At 41.6% G+C, this 27,074-nt stretch overlaps 1 protein-coding gene and 1 pseudogene across 2 annotated transcripts in view; one reads left to right on the top strand and one right to left on the bottom strand.

The window, feature by feature from the left end:
• The window catches only part of ALG9 (ALG9 alpha-1,2-mannosyltransferase), a 96,035-nt gene that overhangs the window by 4,892 nt on the left and 64,069 nt on the right, over nt 1-27,074 (bottom strand). For both annotated transcript variants that reach the window (XM_059417404.1, XM_059417412.1), the window contains exon 14: nt 19,117-19,247. In XM_059417404.1, the coding sequence (XP_059273387.1) occupies nt 19,117-19,247 (131 nt within the window). The remainder of the gene's footprint in view (nt 1-19,116; nt 19,248-27,074) is intronic.
• Nucleotides 1,838-5,946, top strand: LOC132001158 (RWD domain-containing protein 1-like; annotated as a pseudogene).

The following is a 27,074-nucleotide window of genomic DNA, read 5'->3' as shown; positions in this document are numbered from 1 at the left end:
CCCAAATGGGACGCTGGCAGTGCGCTGTGCTCAACAGAGATGCACTTTACTTCAACAGCTAACAGCTCAAGGGCTTTGATAGAAAAGAGGCTTAGAAGAGACTCCTGAGATAAAGCAGGCCTGCCAACAAAATGAACAGGAGGAGGAAGCACCCACCTCCGTCAAAGAGAAGTTAGTTTATCCTTTCTGTCCATGCTGCACAGAGAAGGGGTAGGTCAGAACAGAGAATGGTAAGCCACAGGAAACTCCTGCAAGCTTCAGTGTAGTAAAGAGAGGCTGAGACTAATTCAGTGTCATTTCCATTCCTGTGGACTCTGCAGTCAAAGCCTCGTTAACAAGGTCAGTTCAGCCCTTCAGGCAGCTCCAGCAGAACATCGGGTCTGCTAGGTCCAATCTGAGTGTTTCATTTCTTTTTTTTTTTTTTTTTAACAATTCCTTACTATTTGGGAAGACTTATTTCATAATGTTATTTGCTTCAGAATCTTAAAAACAAAGAAATTCTCCTTATTTTTAAAAATAGAATAAAACTCATTCTATCTTATAATTACCATATGGATCTACTGCCACCTTTTATAATTTGAAGCTGTATTATAGGATCTTAGTGGTTTTATTAATTTTTTTCCTGTATCTCAGATTAATTACAACTATGCTTTTTAAGAAAACTAAAATAAGACAGAGGAAAATGATGAAATCACCAAAAAGATGATACAAAAGTAATCACTATTGCATTATATCCTGCAATTTTTAATTGCATTGCTCAAATTATTGTATCATCTTCCAATAAGGTATAAAAGAGCTGAGACGCTATCTTTGCAGTCAGCTTTTAACTTTCATTGAGCACGACTGAGAATGCAGGATCTTTAAATTTTCTGTCCATAATGACAATGAGAAGAAAATGGACAGAGGGAGACATTTCACAATTAGTAGATCAGAAATGGGTGCAAAGTGACGAAGAGCAGCATCCCTAGTGTGGACGGTGACACCGATCCTACGTAGAAGGTCAGACTCAGTCTTCAGAGGACTGTAGCCTCTGCAGTATATATGGACGAGTCTTCTCCAACTCAGGAATTGAAGAGTGAGCGATGTATTTCTCAGAACAAAAAGAAAATAAGGTATTTGATTCAGTTAGTCACTGCATGGGGAGGACTTCATCAATGTTTTGCAGCAAGAACCTAGACCACCCCGTGACACTTAAAAAGGGCATAGGACCACATTCCTTCATCTTTTATGACGTCTGTGGGCCAAATTTTATTCGATATAGTCCCTAAGTGGACAAATGCTGAAGGCAGGTTAGTATACAAAGGTGACTAGAAAGGTATATATGGGGAAGAAATTTAAAAATTCAATGGATCTATCACTTGTTGGTTTATAAATCTAAGAATGAAAATGTCTGAACTGTGGAGCCAAGAAGACAGTTAAATTCTCTTCAACAAAATTATGAGCCACTAAAGGTTTCAAAAAATTCTAGTTTTTCACTTTGATGATGCAAGTGCTAGAACAAGCAGAAGTGATAAGCTAGAATCTACTGGAGATATATTTAAAATCTGGAACCCGTACTTCCAAGATGGATATATTCCAGGTCCATGCCTGACAACTGCATTCACAGGGGTCCATTTCAGGTATCTACGTATCTACGTATATCTATTCCAAACCAGGAGAATATGGAACAAAAATTCACGGTTCCTACATTTAAATTATTAAGATTTCAGATGAAGGGGTTTTTGTTGTTGTTGTTGTTGTTTTACTAAGCTCTTATTCGTATTTTTGTAAGTTACTTATAAAATAACTACAAAATGTAAAAAAATGAATTGTCTGTTGGGCAAGACAGTAAATGGCAATGGAGTATTTTTCTTGGTGTGCTGATAGATCATGCCCAGAAACTCCAGAAGAGATCTTGGGCCATACAGAGGTCATCATCAAAAATACTGACTGCCCTGAAATGGAAGAAGGGCCACTATGCATTGCTGTTGAAGGAAAAGGTGGGCTGAGACAAAGGTAAAAAGATAAAGGAGATTTGGACAGAGTATGTGCAATAGATACGAAAGGATTAGTAGCAAGAATATACACAACGAAGATAACAAGTGACTCCACAGGGGAAAATGACAAAGAATATGAACACAGAAAAGAAACACAAATTGCCAATACTAGTGATCTAGTTGGGAAATACAGAATACAAATCATATGGAATGATGACAGAGCAGTCACTAAACACTAAAAGCAAATACCAAAGTTAAAAGCGATAATATGCCCACTCAGAAGAGAGGACAAACACTGAGAGTTGCATAGGTATGGAAAAAGCATTTACTGTATCTCATTTCATTTTCTCCATCCAACATTCCAAGATACACTCAAAAGAAAGGCAACTTGCTCTTTCATAACCAAATCTACAGATCTTAGGTTAAGAGCTCTGTCCACTCAGCACCAGCCAGAAAAATGGCCTGAACAAAATCCAAACTCTTTCTCATGGTCTACAAATCCCTAGGAGATCTGGCCCTTGCTTACTTGTCCCTCCTCCCCCTGCACATTGTCCTCCTGCCCACTCCACTCCCACCACACCAGCCTCCTCCCAGGCCCTTCCTACCCCCTCTAGCCTTCAAATGCTGTCCCTCCTCTCCCAGGAAAATGCTTCCACCCTGGCATTTTCAAGTCGTCAGGCTTAACGACTGACCCGCCCTGATGCCCCTAAGAATGTATTTATCATTAGAGCTTGGTGTTGGAAAAAACCTTATTAGAAGGTGAAGCTCCTTTTCTCCTGGAGATTCTGCTTGTCGTCTTTAAGAGCATTACCTACCTTTAAAATCTAAAGCAACTAGTATCTTCTAGAAGATAAAATGAGCAGTCAATATACACACCTCTGGATATGTATGTTGATTCTAATTTTTTTTAATCCAAAAAGCGAGTTGGCTTGAATTCTTCACTTCTAACACTATAGCTGCTGCTCTAAATTTATTTCTTTACCATCAATAGCTTTAATATGTTAAACACAACTGGGGCCTTTAAATTGTGTTATTATTGCTGGAAAAGGGGAACTGAAATTGGTTATTTGCCTTTAGTGAAAGAAAAGGGCATTGGAGTGCTGGAGTAACATAGTCCAGGAAACACTCAGAGACCTGGAAACAAAGATCAGACTGAAATACAAATCAGAACAAAACTGATGTCTATCAAAACTCATAAAACAGTGTCTGTAATAATGTGAAATGCCGAAGTATTGCCCTGGGGAAGCACAGGAAGCATAATTTAGGTAGACGTAAACTGTGTGCCTCGATGATGGAAACTGACTTCCCCTCCCAGTGAGAAAGTCATTTAAGCAATTCAAGGATGAAATCGAGGTGGACAAAGCAATTGCCTGAATAGCATAATTAGCCGACAGCTCAGAATGCTTTTCTAATTCAATTACCAGCCCTATTGATCAGGGCTGGGGAGGGTTCTGCCACAGAGATTTAAATCTGCCCTTGCTGACGTGGATGGAAGACTGCCAGCCAGCCCCTGAGGTCGCCAGTTCAACAGGCACAAATGAAATGCTGGGTCAATTTTTCATGTTAAAAAGAAAACATCCAGGGGTGCCTGTGTGGCTCAGTTGGTTAAGCGGCTGCCTTCGGCTCAGGTCATGATCCAGGAGTCCTGGGATGGAGCCTGGTGGGGAGGGCTCCCTGCTCAGTGGGGAGTCTGCTTCTCCCACTCCTGCTCTCCCTACTTGTGTGCTCTGTCAAATAAATCTAGAAAGAATGAATGAAAGGGAGTGAGGAAGGAAGGAAAGAAGGAAAAAAAGAAACACCCTAGTCCTCGGGTTTTCTAATTTTCATTTATCCGTCCAAACATTAATATCCCTGTGAACCTCTAGTATAAACCCATTACCAGTTCTTTTTTACTAAAGCTGGTTTCCTGTCTTTTTGTCTCTCTTGCTCTCTTGCACTTAGTTTGTACTCCAGTGACAGACTGTCCACGACCCTCAGCACAGAAACAGCCTTTCACAAATCTTCAGTTCTGCAGAGAATCTCAGAATCCCCTCAAGACTTAATCTTAGCCATCCTCAACCTACAGTCCCATATCAAGCAACTTAAGAACTGCTTGTACGCATCCAAACTGTGACTGTGCTTTAAGATTCTTTAACAGGGAATGGGGAAAGGTGACTAATGTTCAGTAAGTAGAACAGAGATGACATCTATCTCCCTTCCCAACAGGACAGAAGGACACAGGAGTCACATGCTCTATGTTATACGCCACGAGAATGTCAGTCTCTTGAAGAACGAACGAACTTGGTCTAATTGCCGTACCTCCAGTTATTAGGACAGTACCACAGAAAGTGCTCGATAATATTCTCCTATGAAAGAAGAAAGGACCTACCTGACTCTTAAACCAGAGCATCTAGTTTTACCTCCCTTGTTTCCGGCAATATTCATCTTCTACAAGGAAAAGGAATTATCAAAAACAAATATGAAGCTATTTTTTCTCTTCACTTCCCAAACAACTCAGCCCTAAAGACATCCATCTGATGGGTCCAAGGAAAGTAGGAGACTACAGTGTGTGGGGGTGGGGAGGGAGTCCCATGGGATGTTGAAGCACAAGTGACATACAGAGGCACCCACAGTGAAAATATTTTTTTAAAGATTTATTTGACAGAGATCACAAGTAGGCAGAGAGGCAGGCAGAGGGAGAGAGAGAGAGAAAGAGACGAGGAAGCTGGCTCCCCACTGAGCAGAGAGCCCAATGTGGGGCTCCATCCCAAGACTCTGGGATCCTGACCTGAGCCAAAAGCAGAGGCTGTGCTGGCCAGCTGCTGCCAGCAATCCCGGTGCACCGTGGTCCCTGAGGCAGCAAGCCACCTGGGTGGCTGGGTGGTCCACGGGCCGTGGTTGGGGCCACGGTGACAGAGGACAGTGAGGAGCAGCACGAGCTGGAGGCTCTGGAGCCCATCTACCCTAACTCCTTCACAGCAGAGGTCTCTGAGCAAGGGCCAGTCCTGCTCCTGTTCTCTCACCTGCAGTACAGCTGTGCTGTGAGGATGGCACGGGGAAGAGGGGCTTGAGAGGGTCATTAACTGGTATTATCAGAAAATGCACCCAGTTTCACAATTACTCTGACATCTGAGGCTGGAGAAAATGAGGAAACCATCCAGACCACCCTCAAGTTCACTGATACAGTGACAAATACCCAGATGAAGCCGCTCTTTATGAAATATTCCCCCAGGAATATCTACAAGATAATGCTGTCTCAGACATTTTAAAATGATTAGCACTACAGGCAGAAGAAAATCTCGGTAGGGTGAGGATCTTTACTTCAGTGACCGTTGTGCAAGAAAAATTAAATGAAAGCAATCAAATAAAAACTGGAAAAGAAGAAAATAAAAGAGAATAAAAGAAAAAAGAGAAAGCAGCAGCAGAAGCTGAAGAGCGATTACTTCATGCCACTCCTGTTACAAATGCGAATTTCTTAAGTTGAAAGGCCAAGTTTGTTCCAGAACTCTTGGAAATTAAAAAGAAATGAATGAGGGACGCCTGGGTGGCTCAGTTGGTTAAGCAGCTGCCTTCGGCTCAGGTCATGATCCCAGCGTCCTGGGATCGAGTCCCACATCGGGCTCCTTGCTCAGCGGGGAGCCTGCTTCTCCCTCTGCCTCTGCCTGCCATTCTGTCTGCCTGTGCTCGCTCTCTCCCTCTCTCTGATAAATGAATAAAATCTTTAAAAAAAAAAAAAATGAATGAGAGAAGCAGCAGGAAAAAAAATGAATTAAGTGGGAAACAACCATTAGAAACACATCATGATCATGACACACTGGATATGCAGTGTTTGGAGGATGCTGGAAACAATGCGGAGGTAGATGAATTTCTGTTCCCGGAATTTCTGTTCTGTTCCTCTGTCCTCCAGGAAACAGATGACTTGGAGCTAGAGGATGAGGAAGATGATTCAAACCACAGTCCTGCAGACCCAGAGAGCGATCTAACCAACTAGCCCCCCTTCAGGGAGGCATGGCTGTCACAGCACCTGCGGCTGTACTGAGGTGTTGACTTTTCTTTCCTTTTTTTCTAAGAAAAAATAATTTTCTGGAGAGTATTTTTCTGATAGCTTTTCTCACTGAACTTAATAAACTGACCTCAAAAATTCAAAAACAGAAAACCCCATAGCTAACATCACACCTGATGATAAGAAACTGAGAGCTTTCCTCTAAGATCTCGAACAAGACAAGGATGCGCACTCTCATCACTTATACTCAACGTAGTACTGGAATCCCAGCCATCGGACAAGAAAGGGACTAACACACATCCAAAATGGTAAGGAAGAAGTAAAACTTTCACTATTTGTAGATGATAGGATACTATACATAGGAAGCCCTAAAGACTCCACCAAAAAACTACTAATCAACAAATTCAGTAAAGTGGCAGGATACAAAATTAATATCCAGAAATTGATAGCATTTCTATACACTAATAACAAAGTAGCAGAAAGAGAAATTAAGAAAACAAGAGCATTTTCATTTGCACCAAAAATGATGAAATACCCAGGAATAAACTTCATCAAGGAGATTAAAGAACTGTACTCTGAAAACCATAAAACAGTGACCAAAGAGACTCAAGAAGACACAAACAAATGGAAGATAGTCTATGCTCAGGGATTCACTCTTTCCTATTTATTGTGTGTTCTTGCTTCCTTTGTCTATGCTCAGGGATTCAGAAAAGATACTGCTCAAATGTCCATATTACCTAAAGCAATTTACAATTTAAAGCAATCCCTAGCAAAATACTGGCAGCATTTTTTATAGAATTAGGACAAATAATCCTAAAATTTGTATGGTACACAAGGACCCAAAGAGTCAAAGCAATCTTAAGAAAAACAAAGGTAGAGGTATCACAATTTCAGATTTCAAGATATAATACAAAGCTGTAGTAATCAAAACAGTATGGTACTGGCACAAAAACAGACCCACAGATCGAGAGAACAGAATTGAGAACCTAAAAATAAACCCACACCTTATGGTCAATTAATCTTTGACAAAGGAAGCAAGAACACACAATAAATAAGAAAGAGTGTCTTCAACAAATGGTGATGAAAAAACTACACAGCTACATGCAAAAAGAGGAAGTAGGATCACTTTCTCACACTGCACACAAAAGTAAAACTCAAAATGGATTAAAGATCTAAATCTGGGGTGGTTCAGTGGGTTAAGCCTCTGCCTTCGGCTCAGGTCATGATCTCAGGGTCCTGGGATCGAGCCCCACATCAGACTCTCTGCTCAGTGGGGAGACTGCTTCCCCTTCTCTCTCTGCCTGCCTCTCTGCCTACTTGGGATCGCTCTGTCAAATAAATAAATAAAATCTTTAAAAAAAAAAAAAAAGATCTAAATCTGAGGGGCATCTGTGTGGCTCAGTCAGTTAAACATCAGACTCTTGATTTTGCCTCAGGTCATGATCTGAGTCCTGAGATAAAGCCTTGCACTGGGCTCCCGGCTCAGCAGGAAGTCTGGGGAGATTCTCGCCTTCTGCCCCTCCCCCAACTTATGCACTCTCCCTCTCACAAATAATAAATGTATCTCTAAAGAAAAAAAAAGATCTAAATCTGAGACCCGAAGCCATAAAAATCCTATAAGAGAGCACACAGGCAGTAATTTTTCTGACATCAGAGAAACATAGCAACATTTTTCTAGATGTCTCCTCAGGCAAGGGAAACAAAAACCAAAAATAAACTATTAGGACTACCATCAAAATAAAAAGCTCTTGCACAGTGAAGGAAACCATTAATAAAACTAAAGAGCAACCTACTGAATGGGAGAAAATATTTGCAAATGATATATCTGATACAGAGTTTATATTCAAAATATATTAAAAAAACCTCATACAACTCAACATCAGAAAACAAACCCTTTAAAAAACAGGCAGAGGTCCTGAACAGACATTTCACAAAGAAGACACATAGCTGGCCAACAGACACGTGAAAAGATGCTCAACATCATTCATCATCAGGGAAATGCAATTCAAAATCACAATGAGATATCACCTCAAACCAGTCAGAATGGCCCAAATCATAAACACAAGGAACAGCAAGTGTTGGCAAGGATGTGGAGAAAAAAGAACCTTTGCGCACCATTGGTGAGAATGCAAACTAGTATGGAGGTTCCTCAAAAAATTAAAAACAGAAATATCATATGATTTTGTAATTCCACTACTGGGTATTTACCAAAAGAAAATGAAAACACTAATTCAAAAAAAACATGCACTCCTATGTTTCTTGCAGCATTATTTACAACAGCCAAGATACAGAAGCAGCCCCAGTGCCCATCGACAGATGACTGAAGAAGATGCGGTGGGCATATGTACAATGGAATATGACTCAGCCATAAAAATGAATCTTACAATACACTGGATGGACCCAGAGAGTATAATGCTAAGTGAAATAAATCAGTCAGAGAAAGACAAATACTGCATAATTTCATTCATATGTGGAAGTTAAGAAACAAATCAACAAAGGAAAAGAGAGAGAGAACCCAAAACACAAACTCTCAACTATAGAGAACAAATTGATGGTCATCAGAGGACAGGGAGGAGGGGGATGGGTGAAACAGGTGAAGGGGATTAAGAATGCACGTAACATCACGAGCACTCAGTAATGTATAGAATTATTGAATGACAATCATATTGTGCACCTGAAAGAAATTCAACACTGTATGTTAAATACACTGGAATTAAAGCTAAAACTTACTTTAAAAAAAGATGTGTTATATACACACAATGAATATATTACACAGCCATAAAAAGGGAGGAGACTGCATTTTGAGACAACACGAATGGACCCAGAGAATAGTATCCTAAGTGAATAAGTCAGGGTGAGAAAGACAAATACCACACGATTTCATTCATATGTGGAATCTAAAAAAATAAAACAAATGAATAAACAAAAAATAGAATCAGACCTATAAATATAAAGAACAAATTGAGGGATGTTAGCAGGAGGTCAGTAGGGGATGGGCAAAATGAGTGAAGGGCTGGGAGATGCAGGATTCCAGTCATGGAATAAATAAGTCACGGGAATAAAAGGCACAGCATAAGGAATATGGCCAATGATACTGTAAGAGTGATGTACGGTGACAGATGGCAATTATACTGTGGTCAAAGCAGTATAATGCATAAACTTGAGGAAACACTGTTGTACACCTCAAACTAATGTAACATTGTATGTCAACTATACTTTATTTTTTTTAAAATATTTATTTATTAATTTATTTGACAAAGAGAGAGATCACAAGGAGGCAGAGAGGCAGGCAGAGAGAGAGGGGGAAGCAGGCTCCCTGCCGAACAGAGAGCCTGACGTGGGGCTCGATCCCAGGACCCTGGGATCATGACCTGAGCCAAAGGCAGAGGCCTTAACCCACTGAGCCACCCAGGTGCCCCTGTCAACTATACTTTAAAAAAAACCTGAAATACAACAAATAACTGATAAATATTTTCTGAGACCTTAGTATGTGCTAGGTGTTAGTAGTGATTCAAGATTTGTGGTTTCTACCCTCAAGGAACTCAGAATAAAGACCTCTGATGACGCCAGCTGCTTGGTCTAAGCTAAAAGGGGGGCCAATCCTACAGACTGTACACGCTCTGCAAACCTGAGTCTCTATAGCACTCAGCACAGATGGTCTGTACACAGCCTCTTCCTAGAGAATTTCAAAACACCGGGAAGCACAGTTTCTGAGCTTCAGAAAAACAAAACCAAAAAAAGGTCTGTTCTTCTTAAAATGTCAGCAGATCTCAATGATTAAGCAGTTGAAGACTGCGGTGAGCAAAATGCCAATGTTTTTTGAAGCCAAATCTAGCCTGGGGTAGCTCTGCCGGATGAAAGGTCCCAGCAAAGTATCTGGGATAAGATTTTTAAAAAGAGGGGGGGAAGCCAAAAACTGATAAAGAAACAAAATAGTGAGAATAATGCACCGTAAAGAATTACAAAGTTCAGAAACCCTGATCCTGTCTTCCTTACAATTTCTCAGTATTCCCGGCAGAGCTGAAGGAGCTGCGGTACCACCATGACTGCCATGCAGGGAAAAGACAAGAGCACTGCGGTTACTGATTAGGAGGGAGAACTAATTCCACCCGAAGGACATGAACACCATCTGAAGCAAGTCAAACTGTTGGCCTGCAACCAAATACCACCATAGGGTGTAGACTCCCTTTCCACCTGGGGAGCAAAAAGCTGCAGATGAACGGCCTGCTGGACTATTTTGTGCACCATATGTCTCTTCTGCTAGAAATTTCCTTTAAAAAGGAAAATTTCAAAAATTATCCAATTTGGATGAGGAATGGCATCAAAAGAGCTGTGATGGCTTTAAAACACGTCCATAATTCTTTGACATTCCTCCCATCGACAGGGAAAATCTACTTCCTCTCCCCTTGAACATGGGTTATTCGAGTGGCTTGCTTTCAATGAACAGAATGAGACATGAGTGAGACACTGTATGCATTCCCAGGCGCGGTCATAAAAAAAAAAAAAAAAAAACTTTAGAGCTTTTGAGATACTAGCTTTTGGAAGCCAGCCACCATACTGGGAGGTAGCGTAGGCCACGGGGTGAAGCCACATGGAGGTGTTCTGGCCAACAGCCAGCATGGACTGCTAGACACATGAGGAAGCCTTTGCAAGGCCTCTAGCCCCAACCAGCACCTGACGGCCAATGCACAAACAACTCTGAGCAGCTGAAGAACTGCCTGGCTGAGCCCAGTCAACCACAGAACCATGAGGGAAACAATAAATAATTGCTATTCTTTTGTATTGCTAAGTTTGGAATGACTTGTTACACCACAATAACCAGAACAAAAGTTTCCAACTCAATTGCCCTTTTTTTTTTTAAGATTTTATTTATTTATTTGACAGAAATCACAAGTAGACGGAGAGGCAGGCAGAGAGAGAGAGAGAGGGAAGCAGGCTCCCCGCTGAGCAGAGAGCCCAATGCGGGACTCAATCCCAGGACCCTGAGATCATGACCTGAGCCGAAGGCAGAGGCTTAACCCACTGAGCCACCCAGGCGCCCCAACCAACTCAATTGCCCTTAACAGTGATTCTCCAGGATCATCTTCTTCTCTTCCAGAAATAAATAACCCTGCTTATGCTGGGGTTAGAGGCTGGGGGCACAATGGCTACCACCAACCAGACCACCACATAGGACCAAAATGGATACAGGTGCCACAGACTCTTTAGGCCTCACAGCTGCTGGATTAACTTCTTCTTGGAAGCTAAAAGAAGAGTCTGTTAAAAATTAAAAAATAAAAATCTCCATGACAGGTAAAGCTTAGTGGCCACTGAGAATCTTGTGCTGGGCATTGAAAGAACACAGGGGACAGATGCCGTCCGCACAGTCCCATCTTGCTGTTGTTGAGGCCCTCTGACTGCAGGAGGCCCCTCTCCTGCCATGCCAGCTGAAGGCGTGAACTTTTAACTCCTTCCTTGCATCTACTTTTCACCTGTAACTATAAATTTGCAGGGCTTTGAAATCCTGCCCTATGTAAGGCACCTCACATTATCTCAAGCCCCTCATCAGGCAAGCCTAAAATTCAGTTAGAGGCAGCTTATATGTCCAAAATAAGAAAGAAGGAAATCTCACAATCCAAAAACCAAAGGTAAAGCAAAGCAAGCCAGACAAAAGGGACCAGTGCGGAGGAAGGAAGGCGTGGACGGTGAGCAGCTGTGTGAAGCAGGGGCAGGGCCTCCCAACTGGATTCCAAAGCTACAAACAGGCCCTGGTCTCAGGAGGCCAACTCCAAGGTCTTGGAGAGGCACTTCCCACCAGATTCCTATGGCCCAGCATTCTCCCCACACTTAGGAAGGAATCCACCCCTGAGCCAGCAACTCACGGCAACGCTCCCCTTTCACTCCTCTCTGGGGAATCGTAGAGTAGGTATTATATCCACCCACGTGCCAAGCTATTTTATACAAGCAGCAATTATATCATGCTTCAGAGAAAGAAAAAAATTCCTCTCTTACTTTAGAAAGTATGTAATATGAGGCGGCCATAGGGTAACAAATGTGTCTGCTTTAAAAAGTGATATTGATAACTAGTTTAGACCCCATGTCCTGGGAGTCAGAGAAAGCTTTACAAAATTAGCCAGACATCAATATGGCAAACTCAGGGAAAGAAAGGCACAGCTTTGGCACCAGTTGTGTGCAAGGGGAGACCAGAACATGGGTAAGAACTTCTGCCTGGGTCCTGTTTCAGGCAGGGGTCTCTAGGCCTCTCATAATACAGAGAAGCAGCCTATGGGAAATGAACAAATGGACTTCTGAGTGGCCATTCACCTAATTGGGCTAACGATATTCAGCCCTATTTATGGAGTCATGCTCCATTAGCCCAACAGGAAAGGCCTTGCTTGGCTTCCAACAATTTCAACAGAAAACAAGCCTCTTCCTGTATTGACAGATATTCAGAATTCCTAAATTTGTCCCAGTCACAATTATTGACTAATAAAGATCATTACTGTTTTTTTTTTTAAAGATTTTATTTATTTATTTGACAGGCAGAGGTCACAGGTAGGCAGAGATGCAGGCAGAGAAGCAGGCTCCCTGCTGAGCAGAGAGCCCGATGCAGGGCTCGATCCCAGGACTCTGAGATCACGATCTGAGCCGAAGGCAGAGGCTTTAACCCACTGAGCCACCCAGGTGCCCTGATCATTACTGTTCTAATCATCTTTGGGCTGCTTTCCCCTGGAGCTGAGTCTGCACATAGGATATTTCTATGTGCCAATATGGTCTTCAAATTATCCAGGTTCCTTCCCTCTCAGAAAGCTAAGACTGAGCCTAGATTACAATACCAAGGAATGTCAGCATATTAAATCAAGTAAGCAAGCTATCGGCAAATCCACACATCGGCACGGACTGCTGGGCAAAGCAACCATCCATTCTCCACTCCTCCCCGCTGCTTTTTGAGCAAGCCCCTGTATTCTGGTCACGCTGAAGCAGGGTGACCACACATCTTGATTTGCCCAGGACAGGGCTCCTTTTATTTTCAAAAGCATTTTGATTTTGGATGATCACTTATAGATCACTTTACCTAAAAGCCAACTTAAGCTAATGAAATAAGTAAATTAAGTTCTTCTTGACTAACCCTCAGCCGCTCCATTCAAAGGGCTTCTTTTTATGTTCCCACTTGGGCTCATGATGTCCTCTCCTTGAACTATCTAGACGATTCTGCTGTCTCTACCACAGGTACGAATCCACCCTTTCCTCTACACCTCAACTCAGCAGCCAGGTCCTTCAGGAAGCTTCTCAGCATACCCTGACCACCACAGATCTCCCCTTTCTTGAAAGTTCTAGCACATAAACCGGCACTTCCTGTAGTCTTAATATTTTCAAGTCGTTTTTTGCATGTGTAACTACACAAGCTGTAAGTTATTTAAGGGCAAAATCTGTGTCTCATTACTTCTTTTACATCCCTTAAAAAATCCAGCTCTGTGACAAGGACGTAATATCTTCTGATTTTCAAACCTGCCTAACCAGCTGGCTCCGAGCTCTAAGATGCAGGTGCCTCCTGCTGCTGACTCCCTTCTCCCACAGTACCCTGGAATTTTCCTTTAAAGCACCCAAGGCAGGTTGTAATTATATATTGATTTGTGTGCTTATTGTTTAACGCCCAGGTCTGAGAGGACAAGGAATTTGCACGTATTGCTGATCACTATATACCTAGGATCCCCCGCAGTGCCTGGTGGTGTTCAAAAAAAATCTGCTGATTGGATGCATGTCAGATGGATAGACAGATAATGGAATAAAGAAAAAGATCATCTCTCAAAGTGAACCCTCAAAGTTTTAGGGCCTGAAACCTTTGAGAAACTAATTGGCTCCCATTTCTAAAAGAGCATGTGGTGGTATGTCACAGGCTTATTAAAACCTTCCCCTTTCCTCGGGAGGAGCTAGAGAGTAACTAGGTCTGCAGCCCCATCCAGTCTAGGGTCTAAGACATGAGTGACCATCTCGTGCAGATGGTGCCATATTTCTCCCTGTTACAGAAATTGCTCAAGTAGAAACACCAGGGTCTCAAGAAGACAGAGGAAATGTAACAACCCCAGGAAAAGGGCTGAAAGGCATCCCAGGATCAAGCTCCCAAGAGCATTTCATGAACCACCTCAGAGCAGTCTCCCTGAGGCACACAGGCTCTCAAAGGACAGCCCAACTCAATCATCCCAAGTCAGCAACATGAGACGTCACGGTGCTGACAGTTATAAACTGCTGTGGCAAGACTGGGCTGTGAGGGGCGCCTGGGTGGCTCAGTGGGTTGAGGCCTCTGCCTTCCGCTCAGGTCATGATCTCAGGGTCCTGGGATCAAGCCCCACATCGGGCTCTCTGCTCAGCAGGGAGCCTGTTTACCACCCCCCACCACCTGCCTCTCTGCCTACTTGTGATCTCTGTCTGTTAAATAAATAAAAATAAAATCTTTAAAAAAAAAAAAAAAAAGACTGGGCTGTGAGATCCCACTGTTCTTTCAGTGACATCTATATACACCAGGAAATGCCGAGTAAGAAAAAGAAACACAGCATAATTTTGGACCCCGAGGCTGCGTGCTAATTAATTGAAAAGCCTGAGATTTATACAATGCTTTAGAATTTAAAAACATCTTCATATTTCCACTCTCATTTAGTCCTTACAACATTCTCATGAAAGAGATAAAATATTACCATCTCTGTTCTAGTGTAAATTCAGTAAATCTGGGAATCAGGAACAACCAGCAAGGCGTGTCTTCTGACCCCTTACTCTATGTACTCTGTACACCTTCAAGTGAACTGTACCTTTCCAGTTCTTAAACCAACATATTTTTTTTTCTTTCCCAGCCTATGGTCATGAAAAGAATGCCAATTTATGGGAAATGAGTAAAATTTATGGGAAGTGAAAAACCTCTGAAGGCACTACCCTCCCTCCCTCCCCCTGCACCAGAGGTGTGCGGAGCCGGCGGAGGGGAAACGAAGCAGCAGCAGCGACAAACAGGACATACGATGAGTTAGGTTTGGGGTCGGTGGCTCCACTGAGTTCTGCTCAAACTTGGAAACGCTTCTGCTCAGGGACCATCCCTGCCAGAGAAAGCAATCCCCAACACTTCTGATAGAGCACAGGAGACTACTAAAAGCTTGCTGCTACAGGCCACTGTGCAAGCTTTGGGATTCTGGGTGAATTTTGGCCTGATCTTCCTCACACCCCGCATCTCGTAAGTCTATCCCTGCTCTGCAGTTGAGCTCACTCCCTCGCTGCTTCTCATCTAGCCAACCAAATCATTTCCTGACTTCTTCCTAGGCCTCCAACGTTCCCTCCTTTCAGTGCACCTCCCACATGATCACCAATGTAATCTCAGATGTCACCCCCTCTTGGGATCTTCCTGGGCCCCTCCTACCCCAGTCCCATGGAACTGCCACACCCCTCCTATGCTTCAGTGGCACTTCTCTGATGGTGTTTCTCGCCAGGTTTACCATAAACTCCCCAAGGCAGCAGTCTTGTCTGCACACAGTCTGAAGTCTTAAAGGCAGAAGATATTCGATACATGTTGATCAAATTGAGCCCATTATGCTTTATTTCTGTCTATACCATCCAGCCTATTAGGAGCGCTGAGGAGCCTGAACGCAGAGGAGCCACCACACCTGTGTGGCATACCAGGGGCTCCGGTCACCCTTGGCTCACCACGAGGCAGGTGGGAAGGTGACCAAAACCTTTGGCTCCTTCGTCAAGAGCTTTCAAATTCTCACATGGGAAGTGTCCAAGCACGCTGCTTTGCCTTGTCCCAAAGGCTCTCCGTTTATGGGCACCAGCTGCGGTTCTAGGGGGCCACCAGAAGGGGAAATGGGGACATGGGCAGCTCCTCTCATGTCAGCCCTTCAAAACCAAAAGGGGAAAAAAAGTCACCTGAAAACTACTCCCCTGCCCCACATGCTATTAACAGAGTTTTTTCTGTAGCCAGTGGACTGCTGGTCAGTATTTCTGAGCCACTCAGTTTCCCTTCGCTAACAGGAAGGTTGCTTGGGGTCTGTAGTCCCCTCAGAGCTGGAGATCTTCCCAGGGCCAGACTTCCTGTTCTCAGAGTTTTCTCAACTCAGAATAGAAGGCCTAGGAGCGACCTACCCCAAGTACCACATCAAGTAACAATAATGAAGACCACGTGTGGTGCAGAGAGCTTCCCAACATCACTGCAGCTTCCCCCTCCAGCTCTCTCCTATTACTGGTCCAATCTGACCATGTGTGAGTATCAATCCATGATCCCACCACCTCTCATGGCCCTCCACTCCCTCAGAACCCCCAACCCTCCTCATCCAGCTTACAGCCATGACCACTCTCCTCCATAAACTCAACTCCCTTGTCCCCTTCTTGCTTTGTTGAACTTTCTTGGCCTAAACCCAACTTGCACACAAAAGGGTGCATCAATATTCATAGCAGCATTATTTACAATACCCGAAAAGTAGAGATAATCCAAGAATCCATGAACTGGGGAAGAGGTACACAAAATGCTTATATCCATATGAAAGAATAGTATTCGACAACAAAAAAGGACACCAACTGATACATGCTATAACATGAACGAACCACCAAAACATGCGAAGCGAAAGAATCCAGTTACAGAAGTCCATGTATTACATAATTCCACTTACATACATACAACTGGCAAACTTAATTATTAAATTGTACACTTAAAATGGATGGATTTTATGGTATGTAAATTATACTTCCATGAATTTGTTTTAAAAAACTAAAAAAAAAAAAAACCCTCTGGTTAAATTCACCTGTTCTGTGATTCAGCACTGTGGTTCTCTCTACAGCTGGAGAAGAAGAAAGCAACCACACTGGCCCCACTGAAAACTCAGGTGGGTTCTTGATCTTGTCTTCTAATCATACTGTTTGTTGAGCTTCTTTGTTTCCTATTCGCCTCAATTATCTCCCTCTCCTTAATTCTCCAACCTCATCCCCATATAGTCCCTTCTCATCTGATACTCCTAACTTCCTGCTTCACCGAGAAAACAGGACAGAGAAACTCCAGACTCCCATTATCACACCGACCTGCTGCCGGTTCCTATTCTGCTCTCTAGCAGGTACACGTGACTATTTAAATTAAGATTAAATAAAATTAAAAATTCAGTTCCTCATGCAGTCGTCACATTTCAAATGTTTAAAAGCCAAATGCAGCTCCTGGCTCCTATACTGGCTGGTACAGACACAAAACCTCTCCTTCACTGCAGAGAGATGATCTACCTACCTCCCATCTGTCCAAAACATTTCCGCTACTTACAGGTATGTCTCCTCTCTCCCACCTTAAGGGCACTGCTCCCACAATTCCTTCCTTTCTCCTACATGATCACTTTTCAGCTAAGAGATCATTTCCATTGGCATACAAATATGATCGCTACTGAAATAGGTAATAGATAATGGCATTCTCAACAGAAACACAAATAACAAATATGTGATATGATAAAGGTGTTAGCTGATGCTACTGTCACAATCCTATGGCAATACATGAACACATGTGTACACCTAAAACTTACAAAATGCATATGGTAATTTTTAAAAAAGATAATGGTGAGGATTGCACAACACTGTAAATATAATTAATGCCACTGAATTACACACTTAAAATAGGTAAAATGGCAAATTTTTAAAGATTTCTTAGAGAGAGAGAGAGAGCAAGTGAGAGAGTGTGCACACAAGCAACGGGAGCGGGACAGGGAGAAGGAGACTCCCCACCAAGCAGGGAGCCCCATGTGGGGCTCAATCCCAGGACCCTAGGATCATGGCCCAAGCCAAAGACAGACACTTGACTGAGCCGCCCAGGTGCCCCTAAAATGGCAAATTCCATGTTTCATATATATATATATATATATATATATATATATATATGTATATTGTATATATACTGCCACAATTAAAAAAAAGATTTAAGGACAAAATCATCTCTCATCACTTTTCCTACAGTACCACCCACTACCAGCTATGGCCCTATTTCTCTGCTTCCCTCTGCTTCTCTTACTTCTCTATTTCACCATCTTCAATTCTACTCTTGCTCTCATCCTCCTCCTCTTTCAAGTCACCACGCCTCTACCACTCCACCAAAACTGCTTTAATCAGCTGCCTAACCCAATGAACAGTTGTTCTTATTCAGCTTTATTTATCAGCAGCTTCTGAGCACTCTCTCCTCCTTAAAACACCTTCTTCCGGGCTTCTGAGTCCCAGACCTGCCTCTCAGGACCTGGTCCTCTAGCTTTTCTTTTCTGCAACTCTGCCCACCAGGCCTCCCTGGACTTCTACCCACAAATCACCTGACTCCTCCAACTCAACCCCATTACTCCTTCACCTGAAGGCCTTCACTTTCCTCTTGTCATTACTTCTCAGGCCCTTCTGAAGAGCCAGAAAAGCCCTGGTCTATTTGGTCCCTCTATTTTTTTTTTAAGATTTTTATTTATTTATTTGACAGACAGAGATCACAAACAGGCAGAGAGGCAGGCAGAGAGAGAGGGGGAAGCAGGCTCCCCGCTGAGCGGAGAGCCCAATGTGGGGCTCGATCCCAGGACCCTGAGGTCATACCCTGAGCTGAAGGCAGAGGCTTAACCCACTGAGCCACCCAGGCACCCCGTATTTGGTCCCTCTATTAATATCAGGTAAGGCCTACCCCTTCCTTGACTGAGCCTTGACCCTAAAAATAATGAATATGAACTTCTAGCTCGTTAAAGGACATAGACAATCTTCCTAACAGTGTTATAATACTCTCAGGAAGATAGTTGAAGTTGATTGCCAAAAGTCATCCATGTCAAACATGTATTTGCATTGTCTCCAGTGGATCTGTTTTAGTTAGGTTCTTTTATTTGAATGATACCTGAATAAATTTTGCATTCAGTGCCTAGAAAAGGAGAGCACTCTTTTAGATTTCTCAGGAAGCTGGGCAAGAATAGAAGATGTGTTTGGGCCCATATAAAAAGGAAATGATGGCTATTACAGTCAGCCCAAGACTGGAAGTTATTCGATCAAGATTCTAATTTTCGCTCTATTATTCAATCTTTAAAAGGATACATTGTACAACATGGATGAACCTTGAAAACATGATGCTAAGTGAAAGAAGCCAACCACAAAAGACCACAAATGGTGTGACTCCATTTACATGAAATGCCCATCTCTAGTACATCTCTAGCCACGTACCTAGAAGCATCAAGGAATGGTCTGTAGGCCAAGCTGATCCATTCATCTCTATTTGATGAGTATTTCGGCTCCCGGGGCGTTTCTCTTGTGGTGTCCAAATCCACTAAATAATGGCATTTACTGATGTCAATCTGCAATGGAGAAAGGCCAACGCTTCATCAGCAATTGCAAAGGTCCTTTCAGGATAAGGAACATCAATTACAATCCTAAAAATTCCCACAGAGTTTCAGAAACACAAATCTCCAAGTCCTTGGGCAACATTACCTGTGCTCTCTCCCCTCAGATGACAGTGTTGGATGCTGGGAAATTATTTAGGCTCCTGGTTGCAGGAGAGAGACATGCACCCACCCAGCCAAATATATAGGTAAGCTTTGGGAGTTCTGACACGAGTTTGGGTATTAAATTCCTCTGGCCTCACAGGCACTTCTGAAGCTAACATGAGTCCACAAGCTACTCAGAAAACTCTCTTCTATCATTCCCTTCCAATCTACCACCTCTTATAGCAGAGACTGAAAGCGCATCACCTAACCACGTACGCTAATGTGTGAGGAAGCCCTATGCCTGCTGACAGAGCCATGTGAGGTCACCCTACACCTCCTAAGTGGCACAGCAATATCACGCATCATCATCTCCTTCACAAATTCAAGAGAACTGACAGAGACATGGGAACTGGCATCTTAGCAAAAGATCAGTAAAACAGATACCAGAACTGTAAGAGTGGAGAAGGTTACAAAAAATATATAGCAACTATTAGCAAAACTGAGCCATACAGCTGCTTTCAACAGGAATATATCAGAGCATCAAAGGTTATCATAAGAGAATATTAATACATTTCACTTAAAACTATATAAGTACCATGCTTCTCACAGAATTGACTAATTCAATAGAACATGCTATGATACTTCTGCTGTTAAACAGTCCCTAGTTCCTAGTCCTAGCCAAAAATCCCAAGTATATGACAGAGCCAGATCTGGACCCAAGTCAGTATGACTTCAAAAGTCCTATCAAGACTGGCCCAAATGACTGATTCAGAAGGAAAGTGCTCTCAGGAGCTCATCTAAACATTTCTTACAAGCTAAAACCAATGGAGAGTCCTCCTAGAATGCCAGGTCTCGGCTAAGATAAAGGCCATTGGAAACATAAACAGATTTATAGCAAACCTCATATTTAATGGTAAAGGGTTGAAAGTTCCCTTGCGATCAGGAATCAGTCAAGACTTACCACTACTTTATTCAACATTGTACTAGAGATTCCAGTCAGCAGGGTAAGGTAAAAGAAAGAAATGACAGAAGACATGGAAAGAGATGATAAAACTCCTTCATCACAATGATATGATTGGTATATATAAAATCTGGTTGCCCAACAAATGTTTGGAATTCAGAGAGTTTATCAAACTTTAGACTTACAGGATGTAAACATCAATGTCATATATTCCTACGGAACAGCAGATAATATAGAAAATGCTTTTATTCTTCAAAATTATGTATATTTTTTACATTATAAAAACATAACTCATAAGAATATGAAAATGTATGCCCTGGAATAAATCTAACAAAAATATGGGAAAGTCCTCTATAAAAAATTATGGAATTTCATTGATAAATATCTGTCAACTGATCAATTTATAATGTGGTATATCCATATAATTAAAATGTGGCAAATACATGCAATGAAGTATTGTTCAATCTTAAAAAGGATACAGTGTATAACATGGATGAACCTTGAAAACATGATGCTAAGTGAAAGAAGCCAACCACAAAAGACCACATATGGTGTGATTCCATTTACATGAAATGTCTAGAACAGACAAATCTATTGAGACGGAAAGCAAATTAGTGGTTGCTTGGGATGGGGGAGGTAAATGCTTAATGGGCATGGGGTTTTCCTGGGGTAAGGGGTGGGGAAGGATGAAAATATTCTGAAATTAGTGGTTATGGCCTCCCAACAGTATGGATGTACTAAACACCACTGAACAGTGCATTTTAAAAATCAATGCTTACCCTAAGATCCAGCACCTCCATTTCTAGTACCCAAAAGAATTGAAAGCAGGGACTAAAAACAGGTTTTTTTTTTTTATATTTTTATTTATTTGACAGAGATCACAAGTAGGCAGAGTTGGAGGCAGGGTGGGGTGGGAAGCGGGCTCCCCGCTGAGCAGAGAGCCCAATGCGGGGCTCGATCCCAGGACCCCGGGATCATGACCTGAGCTGAAGGCATAGGCTTTAATCCACTGAGCCGCCCAGGTGCCCCAACAGATATTTATTTTTATATATTGATTTATTTTTAAGATTTTTATTTATTTGACAGAAGAGGGGGAGAAAGGGAATACTAGCAGGGGTAGCAGCAGAGTGACACAGAGGCCCATGAGGCCCAATGAGGGGCTCAATCCCAGGACCCTAGGTGCCCCAAGACAGATATTTATATCCCAATGTTCACAGCAGCATTAATCACAACAAACAAGAGGCGAAAACAATTCAAAAGACCATCATGGAAGAATGGATTAAAAAACTATCTAAGGGGGCCTCCTGGGTGGCTCACTGGGTTAAGCCTCTGCCTTCGGCTCAGGTCATGATCTGAGAGTCCTGGGATCGAGCCCTACATCAGGCTCTCTGCTCAGCAGGGAGCCTGCTATCCCCCCCCCCACCCCCGCTTTCTGCTTGCCTGTCTGCCTACTTGTGATCTCCCTCTCCCTCGTCAAATAGATAAATAAAATCTTCAAAGCTAAAAAAATAAGAAACTAAGGCCTATCAATTTTCAGTTTGAAATGTTAAAAAAGGTCTAGAAAGGGCACCTGAATGGTTCAGTGGGTTAAAGTCTCTGTCTTCAGCTCAGGTCATGATCTCAGGGTCCTGGGATTGAGCCCCCATCGGACTCTCTGCTCAGCGGGGAGCCTGCTTCCTCCCCTCTCTCTGCCTGCCTCTCTGCCTACTTGTGGTCTCTGACAGTCAAATAAATAAATAAAATATTTAAAAAAGAAAAAAAAAAGTCTAGAAATAGAGAGTGGAGACAGTTATACAACAGTGTGAATGTGTTTAATACCACTGAATTGTATCCTAACTGTTTTTACAGTTGAAGTTGTCAATTTTATCACAATCAAAATTTGTTGAAATAAATTTTAATCTCAAAAAATTTGACAGTATAGTATTAAATGGAGAAATAAAACTTAGTCCTAAACAATCACTGTTTAAAGTCTAAATAAATTGATCAATATAGTAAATGCAATCTCAAAAATTCCATCAGACTTTTTTGGTAAAACTTGATAAGCTAATTCCAAAATGTATAAGGAAATGTACAAGGACAGCCAAAGCACCATTAGGAAAGAAAAGCAAGTTGATGGGCTTACTTGCTATAAATTTAGAGTAATTAAGACGAGAGGTGTTTAGTGTAGGAATAGATTGAAAGACTAATGAAGAGAATAGAGCCTAGAGTGGATGCAGGATGATTTATGTCCCAGTGATACCTCAGGTCACTGACCGGTGCTGAGACAACTAGATACCCACTGGGGGAGAAAATGGACCTCAACCTCACTCCACTCACAAAAACCAACTGCAGATGGATTATAGAACTAAATGAAAAAGGCAAAATTACAAAGCTCTTGGAAGATAACATCAGAAGATCTTCAAGATCTTATAGTATAAGTCTTTTTAGACAAGACACAAAAAGCATGAACCACCCAAAAAAAATGGGATGAATCTGACTACATTAAAATATCTATTCACCAAAGACACCCTTCTGCGAGTGAGATGAGCCACAGAATGGCGAAGAAATATGTAACAAATTCAACCATCAAGGATTCCTATCTAGTATATGTAAAGAATACCTGCTAGTCAACAAAGACAAAGACAGACCACCCAATAGAAAAATGGGCAAATGACTAACAGGTACTTAAGAAGAAATAGTCAAATGACCTTGACAGGTACAAAGAAGAAATCTAAATGGCCAAAAACAAATGAACAATGCTCAACCTCATCAGTAATTAAGGAAATTAAGGAAATGCAAATCAAAATCACAATGAAAATTTATAATACCAAGTGCTGGCCAGATTGTGGAACAAATCTGTCCCTTACTGACAGGAGATTAGATTGGCAAACCATTTTTAGAAAATTATTTCACAGAATCTACAAAAATTGAACACATACATTTGCTATGATTCAACATTTATATCTTCAGGTTCTAGAATGAACCATATGAAATAATTAATATTTCACTGTTTAATCCATAAAATTGGTAATTTCACTGTGATACAAGCTAATGTATATCCAATAGAAATACATGCCCCAAAAGACAATTCAAGAATGTTCAATGTGGCTTTATTTGCAGTTGGCCCAGACCAGAAACAGCAAACATCCAACAGTAAAATAATACCCTGTGGTACAGTCACACAAAGATATACTATGCAGTAACAAAAGAAAACAAACTACAGCTACATGCAACAACATGTGTGATTATTATTAACAAAGCGTTGAAAAATGCAAAATGAAAAAAAAAAAAGAAAATGCAGTATGATTCCATGTACATGAAGTTCAAAAACAGCCAAAACTAATTTAAATCATTTAAGAATGCAAATAAAAGCAGTAAATCTAGAGAGAAGAGCAGGGAAATTATTACCATAAAAAGTCAGTTGAGTCCCCCTGAAGGGGGGAGTGGGCAGTGATCAAAAGGAGTTGCTGCGGGAGTTCTGGATGGGGGCAATGCTCTAGTATTTGACCTTGGTGACGTTACACAGACACCTGCCTCTAATATTACTGATTACTGTACACCTGTGTTTTGTGCACGTTTAGGCTTATGGGTTATATACAACTAAAGGTTTTTAAAAAGTGCTTTTAAAAACAACTTGTTCACTTCTAGCCTGCAGTAAACTCTGTCTCGCCCCCCCACCCCTCCACCCTGCCTCTAACTCACAGTACTGTTCCCATTCTCTCCTAGCATTATTTATATGTAAAAGTCTTGAGTTTCACATCTGTCTCTACATATGGGCTATTCCTCCAGGGGAGAGAAGGCACACTGGGAATTGACGTCAGACCCAATTCCATTCCACATAACTCTAAAAATGATTCTTCGCATAAACACTTCAGGAAGCAGACTTTCTGGTCTCAACACCCACTCTGTAGCTCCCAAGGATTTTAAAAACATGAAACAAGTTTTTAAAAGCTTTGCAAGCGCCATGCCTCTGTAGTCAAATAGAAGCAACCAGGGGCAGAGACTCCCACGGTCTCACGCCAAGACCTCCTTCGGTTAGATGGCCTCCGTACAACATTTCAATATTTGACCTCAACCTGGCCTTTTATGGCCAGGCATACTCCAGGTCTGATTATTTAGATTTGGTTCTGGATACAGGGGTCTCTCAAAACCCTGGGTAGTAACTAGCTAATACCCAACTAAATCAGTAGCTTTTGGTTCCATTCATCACACCATCCATATGCAAATTCCATTTAATGTTGTTAGAAAAATACCATAGCAAAATCATATTACTTGAGTTAACAGTCCATTAAAAAATATATAACCTCTTCAGCCTTTTTGGAAAGCAGCTGCTGATTTTTTTTTTTTTCCAGCAAGCAGTTAATGAACAACTAAAACACACAAGGACAAAGGCTCCCAGTAGAAAATGGTTAGCTATGATCATGGGCAAGTTCTTCTGCTTCTTCTTCTTCTTCCTCTTCTTCTTCTTTTTTAAAGATTTTACTTATTTATTTGAGAGAGAGAGAGAGCATGCACAAGCTTGGGGGGAGGGGTAGGAGAGGGACAAAGAGACTCTCTGTTGTGCAGGGAACCCGAAGCAGGGCTCTATTCCAGGACTTGGGATCATGACCTGAGCTGAAGGCAGACACTTAACTGACTGAAGTACCCAGGTGCCCCAAGGGCAGGTTCTTTATTAAAGAAGAAATAAGTTATTTAGAGAAAAGAACAACAAACAACAAAATAAAAAGGCAACCTATGGAATGGAAAAAAAAAAAATACTTGCAAACCATTTAACTGATAAGAACATACAACTCAAGAGCAAAAAACCAAATTACCTGATTTTAAATGGGCTAAAGACCTGAAGAGACACTTTCCGAAGAAAATACATGCATGGCTAACAGGTACATAAAAAGGTGCTCAATGTCAGCAATCATTAGGGAAATGCAAATCAAAACCATGAGATACCACCTCACCTCGCATCTGTTAGAATAGCTATTATCAAAAAGACAAGCGATAACAAGTACTGGCCAGGATGTGGAGAAAAAAGAACCCTTGAAAACTGTTAACGGGAATGTAAATTGGTACAGCCATTATGGAAAACAGTAAAAGTTCCTTAAAAACTTAAAAAGAATTACTACATCATCCAACAATCCCACTTTTGAGTATATATCTGAAGAAAATGAAGTCACTATCTTGAAGAGACATCTATAATCCCATGTTCATCGTACCATTATTCACAAGAGCTAAGACATAGAGACAACCTACATGTCTGTCAGTGGATGAAATGTGATACGTATGTAACACACACACATGTCAAACTTCATGGACTTAGTCAAAGTCCATGTGCACACGCATGCACACACAGGGATATTAATCAGCCATAAAAAAGAAGGAACCCCTGCTATGTGTGAAAAGATTAATCTTGAGGGCATTATGCTGAGTGAAGTTAAGATTGACAGAGAAAGACAAATAGTATATGATATCTCTTAACTGTGGAATCTAGAAAAGTTGAATTCACAAAAACAGGTGTAATGGTGGTTACCAGGGTCTAGGGGAAGTGGAGAGAGGTTAAAGGGTAAAAATTTCAGTTACAGGATGACTAAGTTCAGAGGACCTCAAGTACAGCCTAATAACAACCATCATTAACAATATGGTGTTGTAGGGGCACCTGGGTGGCTCAGTCGGTTAAGCGTCCAACTCCATTTTGGCTCAGGGTTGTAAGATCGAGCCCTGCATTAGGCTCTACACTCAGCAGGGAGTCTGCTTGAGATTCTCTCCTCCCCCCCCAACCCCTCTCTAAAAAAAGGGGGGTAGGGAGCCAATACAATGTTGTACATGTGAACTCTAAGAGAGCAGATCTTAAATGTTCTCAGCATTAAAAAAAAAGTAACTTTTTGTTATGTGAGGTGATAGACATGCTAACTCACCCAACTGTGGTCATCACTGTACAACATACACATTCATCAAATCACCATGCTGTGTACCTTAGACAATGTTGTGTGTCAATTTTATCTGAGTCAAGCTAGAGAAAACATTTATTTAAACAATTAAAAGAGGAACTCTCTGTCAGGGGCTTAGATTCAGGTCTGGCCTCCACCACAAACTAGATGGGTGACCCATACTCACTTATCTTTTTTAGGCCTCAATTTCTTCTGTAAAATAAGAATAATATCATTTACCTCAGAGAGTTATGAGGATTCAATGAAAGGATTCCCTTGAATAAAACCAGTAAACTATAAAGGACTACACAGATCGCTGTAACAGTAGAAGGAATCTTTGACTAAGTCCATGAAGTGTGAGAACTTGACTGACAGGAAAGAACTTTGGAGTATTATGGCCCATTAAAATGAATTGTTCTTGTTCTCAGTTGCCATAAGTGTTTACTGTCAATTCAAGCTATGCCCAACATGTAGGACAAGATTAACTACTCACAGGTCTCCATTAGCAATGAATTAGCAGCATCTACTAAATGACACTAAAAAGAATCTTCAGGGCATCATCAAAGCCTTTATTAAGTACCTATTTGATGAAGTCTAAACTAGAATATACAAAATTCTTGTGGCCATGTCTCCATTACTAAACTTATAATTGAGGTCAAGAAACGACATTAGCATATATAAAATACAGAAAAAGTCAGTATTATAAGAACAATCAGAGTTTAGAGAGGAAGAAATCACTGGGAGTTGAAAAGATTTCCTGGAGATGGTGGTAGAAGTTAGAAAGAACAGAGTCAAAACAGCAGAAATGAGCATGGTTTACAGGGGAAAACAGGAGAAATA

This window comes from Mustela nigripes, chromosome 1 (assembly GCF_022355385.1).
Source record: "Mustela nigripes isolate SB6536 chromosome 1, MUSNIG.SB6536, whole genome shotgun sequence".
Lineage (NCBI taxonomy): Eukaryota > Metazoa > Chordata > Mammalia > Carnivora > Mustelidae > Mustela > Mustela nigripes.
The sequence above is the reverse complement of the archived record's forward strand: the minus strand, read 5'-3'. Positions and strand labels throughout refer to the sequence as shown.